Below are 17,381 nucleotides of genomic sequence, written 5' to 3' on the forward strand. Positions count from 1 at the left end.
AAATGGGAGAGAGTTCCATAATGAGGCAGCTGCATATGAGAAGGATCGAGCCCCAAAAGATTTCAGTTTATATACTGGTACAGTCAAGAGCAGTTGGTCAGCTGATCGGAGATTTCTAGAGGGCTTATAGTGGGAAAACATATCCTGAAGATAGACAGGGCCAGTGTTTTGAAAAGACTTGTAGACTAAAGAAAGGATCTTAAAGTCAACCCTTTCACGGATCCTGAGCCAGTGCTGTGACTTCAGGGATGTGAGAATGGAGCTTAGTCCTGGTTATGATACGGGCAGCCCTGTTCAGTATCCTCTGCAGTCTGTTCAGCTGATCTCCTGATATTCCCACCAGTAAGCTGTTACAGTAATCCAGACGAGAAAGTATGAGCGATCTAGCCAGAGTGGCTGTGGTTTCAGCTGTAAGAAGATGACGGATTGATCCTATGTTTCTCAAATGAAAGTGACATACTTTGCAGAGATGGTCCACATGCTTATCCATTGTAAGAGAATAGTCAATAAAAATACCAAGATTTTTTACATGAGGCGAGAAAGGTATGAGAGACTGTCCAGTTTGCAGGTGGGTTAGCCGGGACTTTTGCTGTCTAGAAGGTGGAGCGATGATGATGGCCTCTGTCTTTTCGTCATTTAATTTAAGCATATTGGTTGACATCCAGGATTTGACATTGTTAAGACAACTTTCCATGTTATGCAAAGATTTCATCTGACTTGCTAAGGTGGGTCTGAAACTGTCTACCAGCTTCGAGTCATCAACATTGAAATGATGAGCAAAATGTTAATGTCAGCAAAGTCAACATTTTGCAACATCTTGGACTTCAAAAACATCATAGGAAGATTCTCCAGAACATGACCCAGCTGCTTTGCAGTTGTCATAGACATGGACTTGATAAAAATAGATGAAACAGGGGAAATTTGTGAGAGCTCAAGTTGACTGCTGCCCGCGAGGCGCACACTTGGCTTACATCTTGTTGAGTATCCATAGAACTTGGTTTTCCTTTTTACTGATTTCGGTAGAATGCATGTTTGAAGGAGGTTCACTTATTATTAGCATGTGAAATATTCCTTTGTGTTTGATCCTCCACACCAAATTGTATGTTATATGGTGAATGCAGCACATATCCATGATATGTTATTTCTCAATGTTTAATGTTTCACATACTGGTTCAAGATTCTTTTATATGCACGAACAGTGTCTTCCCAAAACAGTTAACATGCTTAGTCAGTTGGAAGCGTAGACACGTTTCTTGAAGATTTTACATCTCTCTGTATATAGGTTTTACTCGGAATGGCATTCCACTAAAGTACATAGTTCACGCAATATTTATTACAAACTTACGTCAACACGTTACTCCATAAAGAAATGTATTTACAAAATGTATCAATACTTACGAAAAATCTAAGCAAACACTTTATTAGATTTTGGTGTTGGTATAGCAGTGCTGATTTCCAGTCAGTAGTATAGATACATGAAATGGTTTAAAATTACTCCTAATGCTGTATTTATATTGTTTGACCGTACACTGTTTGGGCTAGACTATGATATCCTATATGCATGTGTTTATAATCAACCGGAAGGTTCCACGTGGTAGGACAAGTTGTCTACAAAATGCAGAAATGAATATTTCAAGAGTCACCTTTAGAAATCGTGTCTAGTTTATCAAACGTTTGTGTAGTCTGTGGTGGAGATTTTAATACCAGAACTGGAAGTAATCCTGACTTTGTTGAAAATGATATAATTGAATTTACAAACAATCGTGATAACTCCTGTTGCGATTTCTTGTCAGATTACTTTAATCTTTAGCGCTGATTCCAAATTGGTATTTTTACTTTTATTGCTTATAAACGGTGCAAGTGTTGTGGGTTACGATATTTCACTCGTACCGCTATTTGTCGATGTAAAAGTCTTTTCGATACTATTTACCGATCATAACATCTCCCAGTCACGCTTAAAGTACGATCTATATCGTGAAGAAGAGATTCTTGATTCCCCAATACCAGGAGAAGAAATAACAGACTTCATAGATATCCTTAAACTCACTGAATCTCCGGACATAGATAACACAATTCCACAGTTCCAGAATTCTGCTGATTGTATATTACCATATCTTTAGCTTGTGTTCAGTTTAATATTGGAAAGAGGTACCTTTCCTCAAACATGATCATTTGCACTTAAGTCCATAGCAAGGAGATCTGTATAATATCAATAAATATGGAGGCACCATCCTATTAAATATATTTAGCAAAGTGTTCACCGATCATCAATAAAAGATTGGGCTTTTTAGGCGGAGACAATGGATAAAATAAATGAATTACAGGCAGGCTTCAGACAGGGACATACTACCATTGATAACATGTTCACACTGCAGAATGTCCTACAAACATATCTTGATATCCAGGAGGTTAAGACTATACAGTATTTGTTGAGTTTTCTAAAGATTTTGATTCTGGCCAAAACATAAGCTATGGAATTTATCTAAAACAGGTGGTCTAAAGAGTAAAGTGACAAACTAAGCAACATTTATGAGAATATGAAAGCCTGTGTTAGGAATAAAAAAGACCTATCTGACTCTTTTGATGTACAAATTGGTGTTAGACAAGACTGTGTACTCAGTCCTTTTCTATTCTCCTTTTTCATCAATGAACAAGCAATGCAAATTGAAAACAAGCGAAGAAATGGTATTCAATTATATCCAGATGTGTCACAACTTTTTCTTTATTGTTTGCAGATGCCATTGCTCTCATTTCAAGTACAATATTGTTGGTCTCCAGAAGCAAATATATGAATTAGAAAGCTATTGCGAACAATCTAACCCGAATGTGAATAACAGTAAATCAAAAGTAATTACTTTGAAGAAAGGAGATATAAATTATCACGACACGAAAAATTGCATTCTAAAGGCAATCAGATTTAATCAACAACCTCATGATAATAAACACTTAATTTCAAACCGTTATGAATATATTTTACTTATCATATTTCCTGTCCTGATCAACTCATGCAAAGTACTCATCTATTCAAGCACAAAAAGTGTTGGTAGTTATACTGAAAGATTTTAAATACTTGGCGATTTAACGTTAGCATTCTTTCTCAGAATCTTTGATGTTAAACTTTGTCCGATTCTGTTATACGGGGCTGAAATATGGCGATCTCAATACTTTAACTGACCAAATAAAAAGAGTTCATTAGTGTGCATATAAAATGCTTTGGGCTCAACATGCGTTGGTCAAAGATGAGCACGTCTAGTTTAATGACTTATGGATAATGTGATAGCTTTCCTCTTATCATAAATTCGCAACTTAAAGAAATCAAATATTGGTTAAGACTTTACGTATGTCCTGTCATCGTTTAAAGAAATGTTATGAAATGATGATTTTGTGATAGAAATAGACACAGAAACTGGGAAGCGAAAGTAAACAATCTTTTATTTACGATAGTCATGTGGTATGAGCAGTATGTTGAGTTCCCCTGAACCTTTATTAGTTTATTAACACAAAGATGAAAAGAATACCAACAGAACTGGCTTGAAAAACTTGCCTTTTGTACGAAATTTGATTACTACATGCCTACATTTATACTGAGCATTATCTGTCATGTGTCACGATAACAAATAGAGTAGGTTAAGCACGTTTTCGCTGCTCATCACATGATCTGTGGATTAAAAAGGGTGATTTATGAAGATAAAAAGTGAATATAGCTTAAGTAAATCATGGAATATTGATGTTTTAGAAAACAAATTTCAGTTTTTGTTCGTATTTCCATTATATGATAAACTACACAAAAAGTACCTTAAAGAATTGTATTATGTTCATCCATCCACAGATAAATTATACTCTTTATAAAACTGCAATAACCATGAAATGATTGAGAATATTGCCATGTTTATACATCATGCTATGAAACTCTCTGAATCGCCATCGAGCATAGTCTTAAAGTTACAGTTGTAAATAAAAACCCAGAATATCAAACATTGCTGTATACATGTATACAATTCATCTATATACTACACATATTGTACTACAGGCCTGTGGCGTATTGAATTAAATTATTATATTATCATTATAAGATATATTTCTAAATGAAGGAAGTAAGCTGTATATTGAAAACTCACATCAAATGTGTCAGCAGTTATGTCGAAATATCACATGATAGTGTCCTTCTTACATCAAACATTACTGGATACGGATGCCGCCGATCAATGAAAGTGTTCGTATATATTTTAACGACTAAGAACGAATCTCATATATTTAATCTTTCACTAGATATTAAACAGGCACTATCCAAACAACAGTTTAAAGAAAGAACGTGTATCTTCCTGAACAACATTTTATGGATTAATCTTCTCAAATCTTTGATCAACTGTCAGTTCTATCATATGTAATATTTGATATTACACTTTGTTAGTAAAAAACAAATTCTAGTACTTTTTGGTTGAGTTCCATCCGGGATTCTAGCCCGCTCAGCCACCGCAACTTCCACAAAATAGAAGTACTGCGTAACTTTGTGTACCCCTCTGATAATTGTAAATTGGCGCGGCTCCCACGGCCGAAAGCACTCGATGAAAGGATCTGTAATCATTTCGAAACGTTGTGTAGAAAAGATTAAAGAAGATTAATCCATCAAAATATCTTGGTCATCTATAACAACTTCCCAATGAAGCTAAAAGACACCGTGTATCTTCCTGTTAATAACAGTATGGTCATGTGTAATAATTTCTGAATATATACATATATGTAATATGCTCTCTTGTATATGGACCTTTTGACCTCTTTGCCTTGATTTGGGTATACTCTTATATCAGTTTAATGTGACTCTTGAAGCAAAGGTCGTTGTAGTATTTCAATCAGTTCAATGCCAACTGTCAAAATATCTTCGAACAAAATCTCTGAACTAAACGAATGCTAATTCTGGATTAATATTCCATAATACAGAAATCTGATCAATCATAGGAAGCTATGCAGTTTCACTATGAAAAGACCTTGACATTCGGTGTGAATTCAAATCAAATGGAATATTTTATGGAAAGATCATATCCTGCCATCTTCTCCGAGTAAACCTTGTCAAATTCCTCGTTCTGTGCCACCGTGAACCAGTTCCTCCAGTCCCCGACACCACCTGATTATAGGAGAAAAAATAGAAAATATGTCTGAGATGTTACACATGTTCCATAGCTGCCTCGTACATCGTCAGTCTTTACCGCACTAGCTGCGCCAGATGGACATGCCCACCCTGTTCTGAGTATCTGTGGATTGTTACAGGTGCTTGGGGGCTTAACATAGCTGCTATAGCTGTGAGACGTGCATCACCGGACGTCATCTCAGATGGCTTAACATAGCTGTCACATCTGTAAGACGTGCATCACCGGACGTCATCTCAGATGGCTTAACATAGCTTCTACAGCTGTAAGACATGCATCACCGGACGTCATCTCAGATGGCTTAACATAGCTGCTACAGCTGTAAGACGTGCATCACCGGACGTCATCTCAGATGGCTTAGCATAGCTGTCACATCTGTAAGACGTGCATCACCGGACGTCATCTCAGATGGCTTAACATAGCTGTCACATCTGTAAGACATGCAACACCGGACGTCATCTCAGATGGCTTAACATAGCTTCTACAGCTGTAAGACGTGCATCACCGGACGTCATCTCAGATGGCTTAACATAGCTTCTACAGCTGTAAGACATGCATCACCGGACGTCATCTCAGATGGCTTAACATAGCTTCTACAGCTGTAAGACGTGCATCACCGGACGTCATCTCAGATGGGTTAGCATAGCTGTCACATCTGTAAGACGTGCATCACCGGACGTCATCTCAGATGGCTTAACATAGCTGTCACATCTGTAAGACGTGCATCACCGGACGTCATCTCAGATGGCTTAACATAGCTTCTACAGCTGTAAGACGTGCATCACCAGACGTCATCTCAGATGGCTTAACATAGCTGTCACATCTGTAAGACGTGCATCACCGGACGTCATCTCAGATGGCTTAACATAGCTTCTACAGCTGTAAGACGTGCATCACCGGACGTCATCTCAGATGGCTTAACATAGCTGTCACATCTGTAAGACGTGCATCACCGGACGTCATCTCAGATGGCTTAACATAGCTGTCACATCTGTAAGACGTGCATCATCGGACGTCATCTCAGATGGCTTAACATAGCTGTCACACCTGCAAGACGTGCATCACCGGACGTCATCTCAGATGGCTTAACATAGCTTCGAGCACCATCGAGACAACATTTCCAGTTTAAACTTGTGTCTACAGTCAGTGCCATCCAGTCGCCACGTTCCAGGCGATACCGATCCAGTTTCATCAACCTGACTCAGCATGAACTGGCGGCAGTCAAACGTATCTAACGTCAGATTGAAAACGTTACATAAGAACGGAATAACGTGTTAAGAATAGACTGATAAGAACCGTACAAGGCAGGGTAGGGTTTACAAAGAATTTAAGACCCTGCACCATTACTGTCCGAGGTATCACAAGGAAAGAGTCGCGTGGACAAGGGTGGATAACTGATAAACGCCAGTTGTGATGGAAACTGATTCATATTAAGATTTGCTCTTTTTAATGTTAATAAATTCCTATAGAGACACATATCTAACAAGGACACATTTAAATAAATGAGAATATCTTCCACAGGCTGCCGTGTAAACGCAACTCACCTTTTCTGAATACTTGAGGCACTCCATCTTGTATCAGTCCTTTACCAACTTCCAAGGCAACGGCTTTCATATTGTCAAAGCCACATTTATCGCAGATATCTCGGATAAGTTCCTCATCTGCCTCCACCCCAATGAAGTCCGCCAACTCCCGAACTCTAGCTATCGGGTCCTGTACACATAGAACAAACAGCACACACAGAAACTGTTACTTACCGATTTGAACACATGAATGCGTAACTCTTATTCTTTATACCGTCATGACGGTTTGCCTGTTAGTATTAAAAACCTGGATCATGTCAGGGTTATAGAGGTAGGGTAATAGGCTTTCCGCCGATTATGATGGCGAACTATTGCCCTACATTATAAGTTGTTCACTGGTCACGAAGGTACATCAAACCATGTTCCCCTCGTGACCAGTGAACAACGTATTTACCTCCCCTGACACCTCAATGTTAATTTTGAATTGTTTGGGGGACGAGTAAAAACTTTTTGTAGCCATCGCTAGTTCTCACAGGCAAGAAAAAAAGAATTAGAGTTATCTCCCTTCCATTCACAAACCATGGGTAATTTACGTATGCCATACGTGATTCAGTGTTATTGGATATTAAGAATTACTACCACGAAGTACAACTGGGTTCGGCATTCCAGCGGGGTACATAAAAATGTTACTCTCTTGTAGCGAGGTACATTGAAAATAATAGATGACAGCTCAGCCAATCAGAAAGCGACATTTATGTGTGACGTAAGATAACATCAGATGACCTTAACCTGGTAAGTTACACAAATCTTACAGTTAAAAGAGCCAATAACCTTGCCCCTAGAAGGGTGGTAGATTGGGCACGGTTATATCACTTAGCTTGTCGCGTCAAGCCCCGGGACAAACAAATATGCATATAAATCATTTGAACATATAATATGTTTTCATTGGAGTTGGCCAAAGTATTTGTGTTAGTAAAAGGAGATCTGCCTACAGTCACATGCCAGAAGGTGGTGACTCATGGGCTAGTTCAGTGATTCTGACCTCCGAAATCTGTATGTGTCCAATTTCTGATTATGGGCCGAACCATCCAGAGTCGAGTCATACTGCAGATGTATATCATCCTTCGTGTTTGCGTGTTGCACATCTGATCCTAATAAACCTCGCTCGTTTTGGCAATCCCCGGTGGGTGGGGAGCAAAAATGCCGAATCACATATTTTCACTTTCATCACAAGTTTCAGCAAAATCCTGGATCGAACAGGTCAAAACATCGACCTGTAGATACGACTGCACAAAATGTAAATGTGTGTCCTGTACTGAATTCATGGTCTCCGCGTGTTGTCATTGGAGCAGCAGATAGATATTATCAACTAATTAAACACAACCCACTCGTCTTTTCCAGAAGTGAAGACCGTTACACAATTTTTTTAGTCGATCAGGGGTTAGTGAGTGTTTACGGGGTTTACAATGTCGGAATCTGTGATCATTGAACAATTGTACTGAGACTGAAGTTGAATACAACTTTGAAATTTTCTTCTGGCATTGTTCTTGAAGGTACAAGATTATAAGTAGTTCGTATAATCTTTCAATAAGTGGTTCCTATAATCTTTCAATAAGTAGTTCCTATAATCTTTCAATAAGTGGTTCCTATAATCTTTCAATGAGTAGTTCCTATAATCTTTCAGTAAGTGGTTCCTATAATCTTTCAATAAGTAGTTCCTATAATCTTTCAGTAAGTGGTTCCTATGATCTTTCAGTAGGTAATTACTGTAATCTTTCAGTAAGTAGTTCCTATAATCTTTCAATAAGTGGTTCCTATAATCTTTCAATAAGTAGTTCCTATAATCATTCAGTAAGTGGCTCCTATAATCTTTCAGTAAGTAGTTCCTATAATCTTTCAGTAAGTGGTTCCTATAATCTTTCAGTAGGTAGTTACTGTAATCTTTCAGTAAGTAGTTCCTATAATCTTTCAATAAGTGGTTCCTATAATCTTTCAATACGTAGTTCCTATAATCTTTCAATAAGTAGTTCCTATAATCTTTCAGGAAGTAGTTCCTATAATCTTTCAATAAGTAGTTCCTACAATCTTTCAGTAAGTAGTTCCTATAATCTTTCAATAAGTAGTTCCTATAATCTTTCAATAAGTAGTTCGTATAATCTTTCAATAAGTAGTTCCTACAATCTTTCAGGAAGTAGTTCCTATAATCTTTCAATAAGTACTTCCTATAATCTTTTAATAAGTAGTTCCTATAATCTTTCAATAAGTAGTTACTATAATTTTTCACTGGGTAGTTGCTATAATCTGACACAGTCGAGTGAGTTTAACCTTCAGCCAACTTTTGACATGACACAGTCAAATGAGGATACCCTTAAACACTGCAGTGACTGTACCCTTCCATCAACATTTGACATGACACAGTCAAGAGAGAATACCCTTACACATAGCCGTGACTGTACCAAGCAACTGACCATATGTTTACAAGCAAGTGACTATATGTTTACAAGCAAGTGACTATATGTTTACAAGCAAGTGACTATATGTTTACAAGCAAGTGACTATATGTTTACAAGCAAGTGACTATATATTTACAGATGGCTCACAACCATTAGATGGACGCTCTAGTTTTCCAGAGGGAGTAAATGGTCGCTGAGTAGTGTGCTGATAATGCAGAGGAACAATTCATCAGGTGTTTGTTTCATACCGAGGAAGATCTGGTCATTGTAACAACAGGGTGTACAAATGCTTTTGTACTATCATCCCAAATTCCCCATGAAACTTGTATTATAGCTGTGGCTTTGTATCTTTCAATTGTATGACTGATGTTCCTGGGGTGTTTTCACTGCAAGGGTCAAAGGGAGGTTTTAACTTATGCATAGAAAACAGGGTCTGTTACCTTGCAGGTGCACCGTATAAGATTCATCGTTAGTATTGTATTTCTGGTGCATAAAGGCAGCTATTATGCAATCCTTTCATGAGGTTTTTCGTCTTATTTCAATGCTTGACCAACGTTTATACACAATGGGTAAACGAGTATATTGTTCACTTTAGTGAAACATTTCAACCAAGAGGATCATGAATTGTTAATGCGTGAAGTGATGTGAATTAGCCACGTGTTTTGTTAGGCTTCCCAGCCCTTATGAAGTGAAACTATGACTTTTCTTCAGTTGGACCAGTATACTAATTGCATTTCGAACATGTTTTGACGGTCGTTTCCTGAATTTTGCGCCCGTTATGTGACTCAGGAGCGCGGATCTTGCCTTGAGCTAAGTGTACTTGATCACAAGTGAATGTTACCAAAGTTGCAAACTTGGGGGCTTTCCTCGAGAGTACTGGAACAAAGCTAGTGAATACATACCTGTTTCATGTCTTCATAATACATAAACTTTATTGGGAGCTGAGGATTGTCTTCCTTTGCTTTTATGAAGGAGATAGTGTTGTCAAACCAGGAACCCCAGTCAACTGAAATGTACATGAAGTCAAACGTTTTAAATATTTCCAGCATGAAGCCCACGTTTGACAAAATATACAAGACGTTTTTTCTTTTATAGTTCTTCAGATAAGAGCCCCAGTCCACACCGGTATATCAGGAACCTCAGGCAACGGAAGGTATTAGACTTCAAGCTTTTGTATTGTTCTTAAAAGCAGGAACCACAGTTGACTGAAATATACAAGGGGGTAGGGTGGGGGTGGAGTGTCTACATATTCACCGGTGGGTTGGACATGGAGGTGACATTCACTGTGTATTGTACATGGCCTGGTGAAGGGCCTCAGAAGACCATTCAACAATACACATGTAGAAAAACACATGCGGTCGGCATGTCTGCATTTCATCACATACTCATTGCTTTGTAGCAAAGGGTCTCATGGTATTCGAGCCCGATAATGGAAACTGCTCCAACAAACTTCGCTGTTTCAGTTCACTCGTGGATCTAGGGATGTTGGGTCCTGGTTCTGCAAAGGTCGAACAATACGTTTCCCCAAAAGGTGATGTGACTCGTCTCCAAAACTTCTGCGCTATTACCAGTCTGAATACTCCGTACAAAATATTGAGAAGGTGTCTCACGAAACATGTGGTATCCTACTGCTCCGTCGGTGATATTTACATGGAGCAGGAACGAGTTGGAAGGGGATGCTGGGTTGCGAGGAATACGTACGTACATGGCTTCATGGGAAAGAGCAATTCTTGGGAATTAGCAGATATACTGTTACAGATATATCAAAGCCAACATTCCTGATCCCATACTTCATACTAAAACAAAAGATATTATGTATTTGGAAGGTGAGGTGATTATGATTCAGGAATAACGACAAATATGCGGGCCTGCCTTTGAGATGTCATGTCAGCATCCCAAATACCAAGTTGTCCCGATCCTCCATCGTTCTCGGTGCCATTGCTTTTCCTGATCTCTTGGCGTAGATCAGGTGTGTGCCGACAACGAGAAGATCTTGGTGGGTTTGAGATGGCTGCGCTTCATGGAAAAGATCCCATTCACGGTCTGTCAAGCTGGCAAGGGTACCTGACCTGTTGAGGGGCCTAACTAGATCACCCAATCCCTCTCTACTGCATACTATGTTTTAATCTGACACATTGACGCACACAAATCAAGAATCTGCCCTGGTATTTCATTCGAAGCACAAACCTTCCAACATTCTGAGTAATTTAGAACTCTGTCGTGCTGATGAGTGTTCATGTTGTCCGGTGAACGCTCCTTGGGTGAAGAAGTCCCATTCGCTATTAATCTGCGTGTAGAGACGCATGGGTACATGGCATGCTGATAAACCTTCCAAGATGGACAGTGACAGGATCGAACGCACCCTTTTCACTACATTGTTTTGCATATGTAAATAATAACACTTGCTACAAATAACACATGCAGTAACACGGGTCTTGCTAACATTTGGCATTTGGCAGAATATGCAACCTCTAAGGGCAAAGATAGTAAGCACATATCTTTCATTTGGTATACATACCCAGCCCCTCCAGAAACATATGGAAGTAGTCTTTGAATTCCCCCTTGTAGTTGTACATGTCCTTTAACGCTCTATGGTGGTTGTAAAACGACACAGACACGTCTTTAGGGTTCCTCACCACGTGTACAATTTTGCATGCCTTTAGTGCTATCTGTGTGGGAAGTTGATCAAACCGGACGTGTGTGTTGAGAACCCTGGGGGAGGGGGCAGAGTCTAACGCAGACTGAGGGCAAGACTCTATCATCAGATCCCCCTTCCACGTCTCTCTCATGTTCTCGGCTTTTTTTGCCGACAGCTGACTGAGGATCTCCCAAAACCAATGTGTTCCTGCAAAATAGTGTGAACATTGTGTTGTGCTTGTGTTCTTTTCACTTATTGTATCAATCTATCCATTTTTCATCACCAGTCAGCGCTAGTTAACTGTTGACTCTCCTGTTACCTTATTGCATCCTCTTACATGCACATATATTTGGCTCTTGTATTTCCTCTAGGCATTCTTTCTCTAAGTATATACTATGAAACACGCAATGTGTTAAGCATAGTAGGATCCTACATGCTGTCACGTACTGGGTGCATGGCGATGTGTCCTGTTCAGTGTTCATCGATGGTTATCCAGGACAGGAGGAACAACGCATGCCACAGTGTATCAAATAGCTGAACACTATAACACTGTAGAATAAGCACATATGTCACACTGTACATCAACAGTTAAGCACTATAGCTCTGTAGGATATACATATGCCGCAGTGTACATCGGCGTGTCACCAGAACATTACCAATGCTAGGTAAATTATCAACAAATACGCCATGAAAATCAAAATCACAAACCAGATTTAGGGTAGCAACTGAGTATGATGTCATCCTCACGTATCGTCATGGACTGCAAGTTTTGAAGGACGTCCAACCCGAAGATCACAGGGAAGTACATTCCTCCAAACTTCTGAACATCTAGAGTACACCCACCGCCATCTTTGATATGAAGAATATTCTTTTCCATTACTCTGAAACGCAACGCATGAGAAGGAAAATGATACAGGTGGCGCCACTCTACTTAACGAGATCGGAGAGTTCAAGGAATGCGTCAGCATGGTTTAGAATAATAAGATTACTTGTAAGGCTCGGTGGTTCGTTGTGCATTCGAATGTCAGGTTAGGCCCAGCGTGAAGGCCCAAGCTTCCTATGAGGTGCTAGAAGGTTACCTGTCGGCTTGTTAAACAACAGCTTCCTGTCATGTGCTAGAGGGTTACCTGTCGGGTTGTTAAACAACAGCTTCCTATGAGGTGCTAGAAGCTTACCTGTCGGCTTGTTAAACAACAGCTTCCTGTCATGTGCTAGAGGGTTACCTGTCGGTTTGTTAAACAACAGCTTCCTATGAGGTGCTAGAGGGTTACCTGTCGGCTTGTTAAACACCAGCTTCCTGTCATGTGCTAGAGGGTTACCTGTCGGCTTGTTAAACAACAGCTTCCTATGAGGTGCTAGAAGCTTACCTGTCGGCTTGTTAAACAACAGCTTCCTATGAGGTGCTAGAAGCTTACCTGTCGGGTTGTTAAACAACAGCTTCCTATGAGGTGCTAGAGGGTTACCTGTCAGGTTGTTAAACACCAGCTTCCTGTCATGTGCTAGAGGGTTACCTGTCGAGTTTTTAAACATCAGCTTCCTGTCATGTGCTAGAGGAGTACCTGTCGGGTTGTTAAACACCAGTTTCCTGTCACGTGCTAGAGGGTTACCTGTCGGGTTTTTAAACACCAGCTTCCTGTCATGTGCTAGAGGAGTACCTGTCGGGTTGTTAAACACCAGCTTCCTGTCATGTGCTAGAGGGTTACCTGTTGGCTTGTTAAACACCAGCTTCCTGTCATGTGCTAGAGGGTTACCTGTCGGGTTGTTAAACACCAGCTTCCTGTCATGTGCTAGAGGGTTACCTGTTGGCTTGTTAAACACCAGCTTCCTGTCATGTGCTAGAGGGTTACCTGTCGGCTTGTTAAACAACAGCTTCCTGTCATGGCTACAAATTCAAGGACTGACCATGACTAACGACGTTTATCGTAGACTGATTTGCAACGTGTGGCTGGTTGTAGAAAAATGTCTGCTTGTGGGAACAAACGGTCCTAGTGTTCTGAATCGTACAGGAGAAATATATCAATGCAAAGGGTTTCATGTCTAAAAATCACATGTTGTTCATACATATATTTTTCTAAAGCCAGGTTTGTTGTGAAAAAGGAACACATGTACCCAGTGCTATTCTGCTTTTGGAAATAACAAGAGAGCTTATAATATGGTCCTCGACCAGACAATCCTGATCAAAAGCATGTGCCAACCAAGTCAGCGAGCATAACTTCCTTGCCGGTCCCGTTAGTCGCCTCTTACGTGAAGCAGGTTTATTGAACATCATTCTAACCAGGGCCTTGACAGGCCGAGAGCTTATAAAGGAGCGTTAAGTTCAGATACTTTCCCCTTCACACACAGAATACAATTATCAAAATATGCCGCACTGTCGCATCTTTAAGGCTTTTTCACCCATTAGAAATTACCTGTTTTCATGAAGAATTACGCTCTTCGGGAGAAGTAGAACACTGTCCGACCACAAAGGCTCACACAGCTTCCGCGGACACGTTCTGTAATAACGGCAATGCGGCAATATCCCTAACGGTTTTCCATGTATAGGACCATAACTATCTGTGCATAGTTATATGGGCCATTCATGTGCGAGTGGAGACAGGCGTGTCAGGTTTAGTTTGCAAGATAACTCAGTGAAACCAGGTCGGCGTGGTATCGCCAGTGATCCAGCTATATATAGGCCCCACGAGATACGAGATACGTGTCACACAAGGAGGAGGTACACTGGCCAAAAAAAGAAACGCACATCGGATTACACAATAAAGAATGTACAACAACCAAACTTTACACAGGGTTAGGCACATGTTTCCTCCACTACATATAGTCATTTTCTTGGGGAAATCTGTGTCTATGACGGCATTGTGATAAAGTCAGTACCTGGTGTGACCGCCACGAGCATCTATCACTGCTCTACACCGGCTCGGCATGGACTGAATGAGTCGTCGATCTGGCGTTGTGGAATCGTTCTCCACTCATCCTGCAATGCATGGCTCAGCTGTAGCGTCTGTGGCTGACGCTGTAGGCGTTCCACACGTCTGTCTAGCAGATCCCACAAATGTTCAGTGCGATTTGGATGACCATAGCAACACATTCACATTGCTGTTGGCAAGATAGTCCATGGTAACACATACAATATACGCTCCGGCGTTGTCTTGCTGGTGTCAATGGTGGGAATAAGGCGTTGTAGGAGGATTTTATCACGGTAGCATACAGGATTTAAATTTCCCTGTACTTGCACTAGATCTGGCCTACCATTCAAGTATATATTTCTGTCCACATCATGACACTTCCTTCGCCGTTTTTGTCAACTTCTCGAATACAGTGTCGAGTGTGGCGTTCATTTCTCCGTCGGTAGGCACGCATCCTACCTTCGTGGCGACAAAGGAAACCAGATCCTCCTCCTCCACTGTACTTGGGTCCATGGTGGAACGTTTCTGCACCATTGCAGACGTGCACGACGATGATGATGCCGCAGACCAGGTGCTGTATATGGTCGCAGTAGCCGTATCCCATGTGGTCATTTCTGATGGTTTGCGCTGATACTCTACGAAGTCCAGGAACAGCGTTGGCTGTGTATGTTGCTCTGAGTGTATGACTTGTATATTGTTTTCAAGTATTTTTCACTAAAACATTCTACTTTGAAAAACAGACTTTAGCTATGCGTTTCTTTTCCTTTTTCATTTTTTGGGTGGAAATGATAAGCGCCTGGTTGTCTGGCCTTTAAAAATGAACATTTTTCATGACACTGATTCTGTTTCAAATACGAAAATTCATTCTCAGCATCACAAATTCACAAATAAGTGCTTCTGAATATATTTGATTTTTTACTCTTGACAATGTTTGAGTCTTCCTCTTTCAGAAACGTCCATGTTGCTTGTGTTATTTGCTGTCAATGTAGTTTTGAGATGGCCCTTCTTCAAAGTTCTGTAAAATCTGTATTGGTTTGGAAGTATGTGGTGCCTGAGCGTTCACGTGTCGCTAGCACCTACAGGGATTGATTCCAACAATATCATGAACATTTTTTATGCTCCCGAGGTGGGTAAACAAGCAATATGATGAACATGCCTGATGCTGTCGATGTGGGGAAACAAACAATGTCATGAACATGCCTGATGCTGTCGATGTGGGGAAACCAATAATGTCATGAACATGCCTGATGCTGTCGATGTGGGGAAACAAACAAATGCCATGAACATGCCTGATGCTGTCGAAGTGGGGAAACCAACAAATGTCATGATGATATGGGGTTAGTAAACCAGCAATATCATGAACATGTCTGATGGTTATGGCTTTCCTGGCACTGCTGCCAAAACATGCTTTAAACATATTTTCATTAACACAATATATTATTATTACATATTGTATCACCAACTTCCTTACTTTGTCATCTCCGTCACAGATGTCCTTGGAAATACATCACTGACTGCTTGGTGAGCCGCCCGTTCCAAGTCCAGCTGATTGTCAGAGGAGCAAACTGTAGGACTTGCCCACAAGCAACATGAAACATGCTAACATAATGGCGTGGAGCATCTCGATCTTAGTTATTATCCGTGCACTCAGCAGTATCACAAGAGCCATATTTTATTTCCTCACAAAAAATTGAGCAACAAGTATTTTTAGTTTAATAATTCATCAATCGCAATAGCGATTTTTTCCAGCATGTTATTGAAAGGTAACTATTCAAATAACACATAAACGTCGGTGATTGTGAAATTCATAGATCTGATAACACTGATAACACCACTCAAACACAACCATCAAAAAAATACATACAAAATGTGTGGCATGAATGTGCTCCACATTTCACACATGCAGTCTGACAGGTTAAAACCTACCTGTGCCGTGCGACATCTGCACCAACTTGTTTCTCTCAGTTTTCTCCAACTTCTGCTGCACTTTTATAAAAGCGAAAATGTTAGGGTGAGCCCTTTACACAGTCTTGTTGAGGTGGGAAGGCCAACCCTCGAGATGGTTGTTGTTCCTCGGGCCTTGCGTCTTGTGGTGGTTCCATATTCCGGCTCGGAACTTGGCATGGTCATCAACCCCGGTGCTGGTGACGTAGTCGTGGAAGGCATCCCTCTGTTCAATGGTAGGGGCGTCGTTCATGATCTCTATCCATATCCATGTCTCGAACCATAGCCACTGGAAGGAGGGGAAGTGCTGCTGTTCTTTGCACCCAACTGCTGACAGTGACTTCAGAATCCTGCTGGTAGGCTTCACTGAAGCCGAGAGTCTGAACCTTCCTCCAGAGAGCCTGTGTGACGTGAAAGTAGCAGCTAGGGTTATCACAGTCTGAATCCCTTCAGCCCACTCTTCACTGAATAGAAGGACTTAACTGACGCTGCTTCATCTCGATTGAGTCTTGAAATCTCCTCGTCGTAGATAGTCGGTACTGACGTTGTCTCAGTCTGTACCCGTCGCCTCACTGGCAATTTTCAGAGCACCTTGATCCTCCTGTGGATGGTTGTGTTGGAACCGATTTAGCAACATGAAGTTAGAAACGAATTCGGGATTCGAATCCGAATCTGAATATTTTTTTCATATTTCTGTTCACATTCCAGATTTTTCTTTTCTAGATTCAGCATTCCATTCTGCATGCATGTATGTGTGTGTGTGTGTATGTATCTCT

General features: G+C 40.6%; 1 protein-coding gene across 1 annotated transcript; it reads right to left on the minus strand.

Moving 5' to 3' along the window:
• Positions 1-2,684: 2,684 nt before the first annotated feature.
• Positions 2,685-14,398, minus strand: LOC137258122 (sulfotransferase 1C2-like). Its single transcript, XM_067795685.1, has 6 exons — positions 14,167-14,398; positions 12,467-12,639; positions 11,639-11,965; positions 10,023-10,126; positions 6,689-6,857; positions 2,685-5,122 (listed from the first exon to the last, which is right to left on the minus strand). Exons 2-6 carry the CDS (start codon positions 12,633-12,635, stop codon positions 5,010-5,012), a joined length of 882 nt encoding a protein of 293 aa, XP_067651786.1. The 5' UTR covers positions 12,636-12,639; positions 14,167-14,398; the 3' UTR covers positions 2,685-5,009.
• Positions 14,399-17,381: the final 2,983 nt, after the last annotated feature.

Source organism: Haliotis asinina, chromosome 12 (genome assembly GCF_037392515.1).
Source record: "Haliotis asinina isolate JCU_RB_2024 chromosome 12, JCU_Hal_asi_v2, whole genome shotgun sequence".
Taxonomy (NCBI): domain Eukaryota; kingdom Metazoa; phylum Mollusca; class Gastropoda; order Lepetellida; family Haliotidae; genus Haliotis; species Haliotis asinina.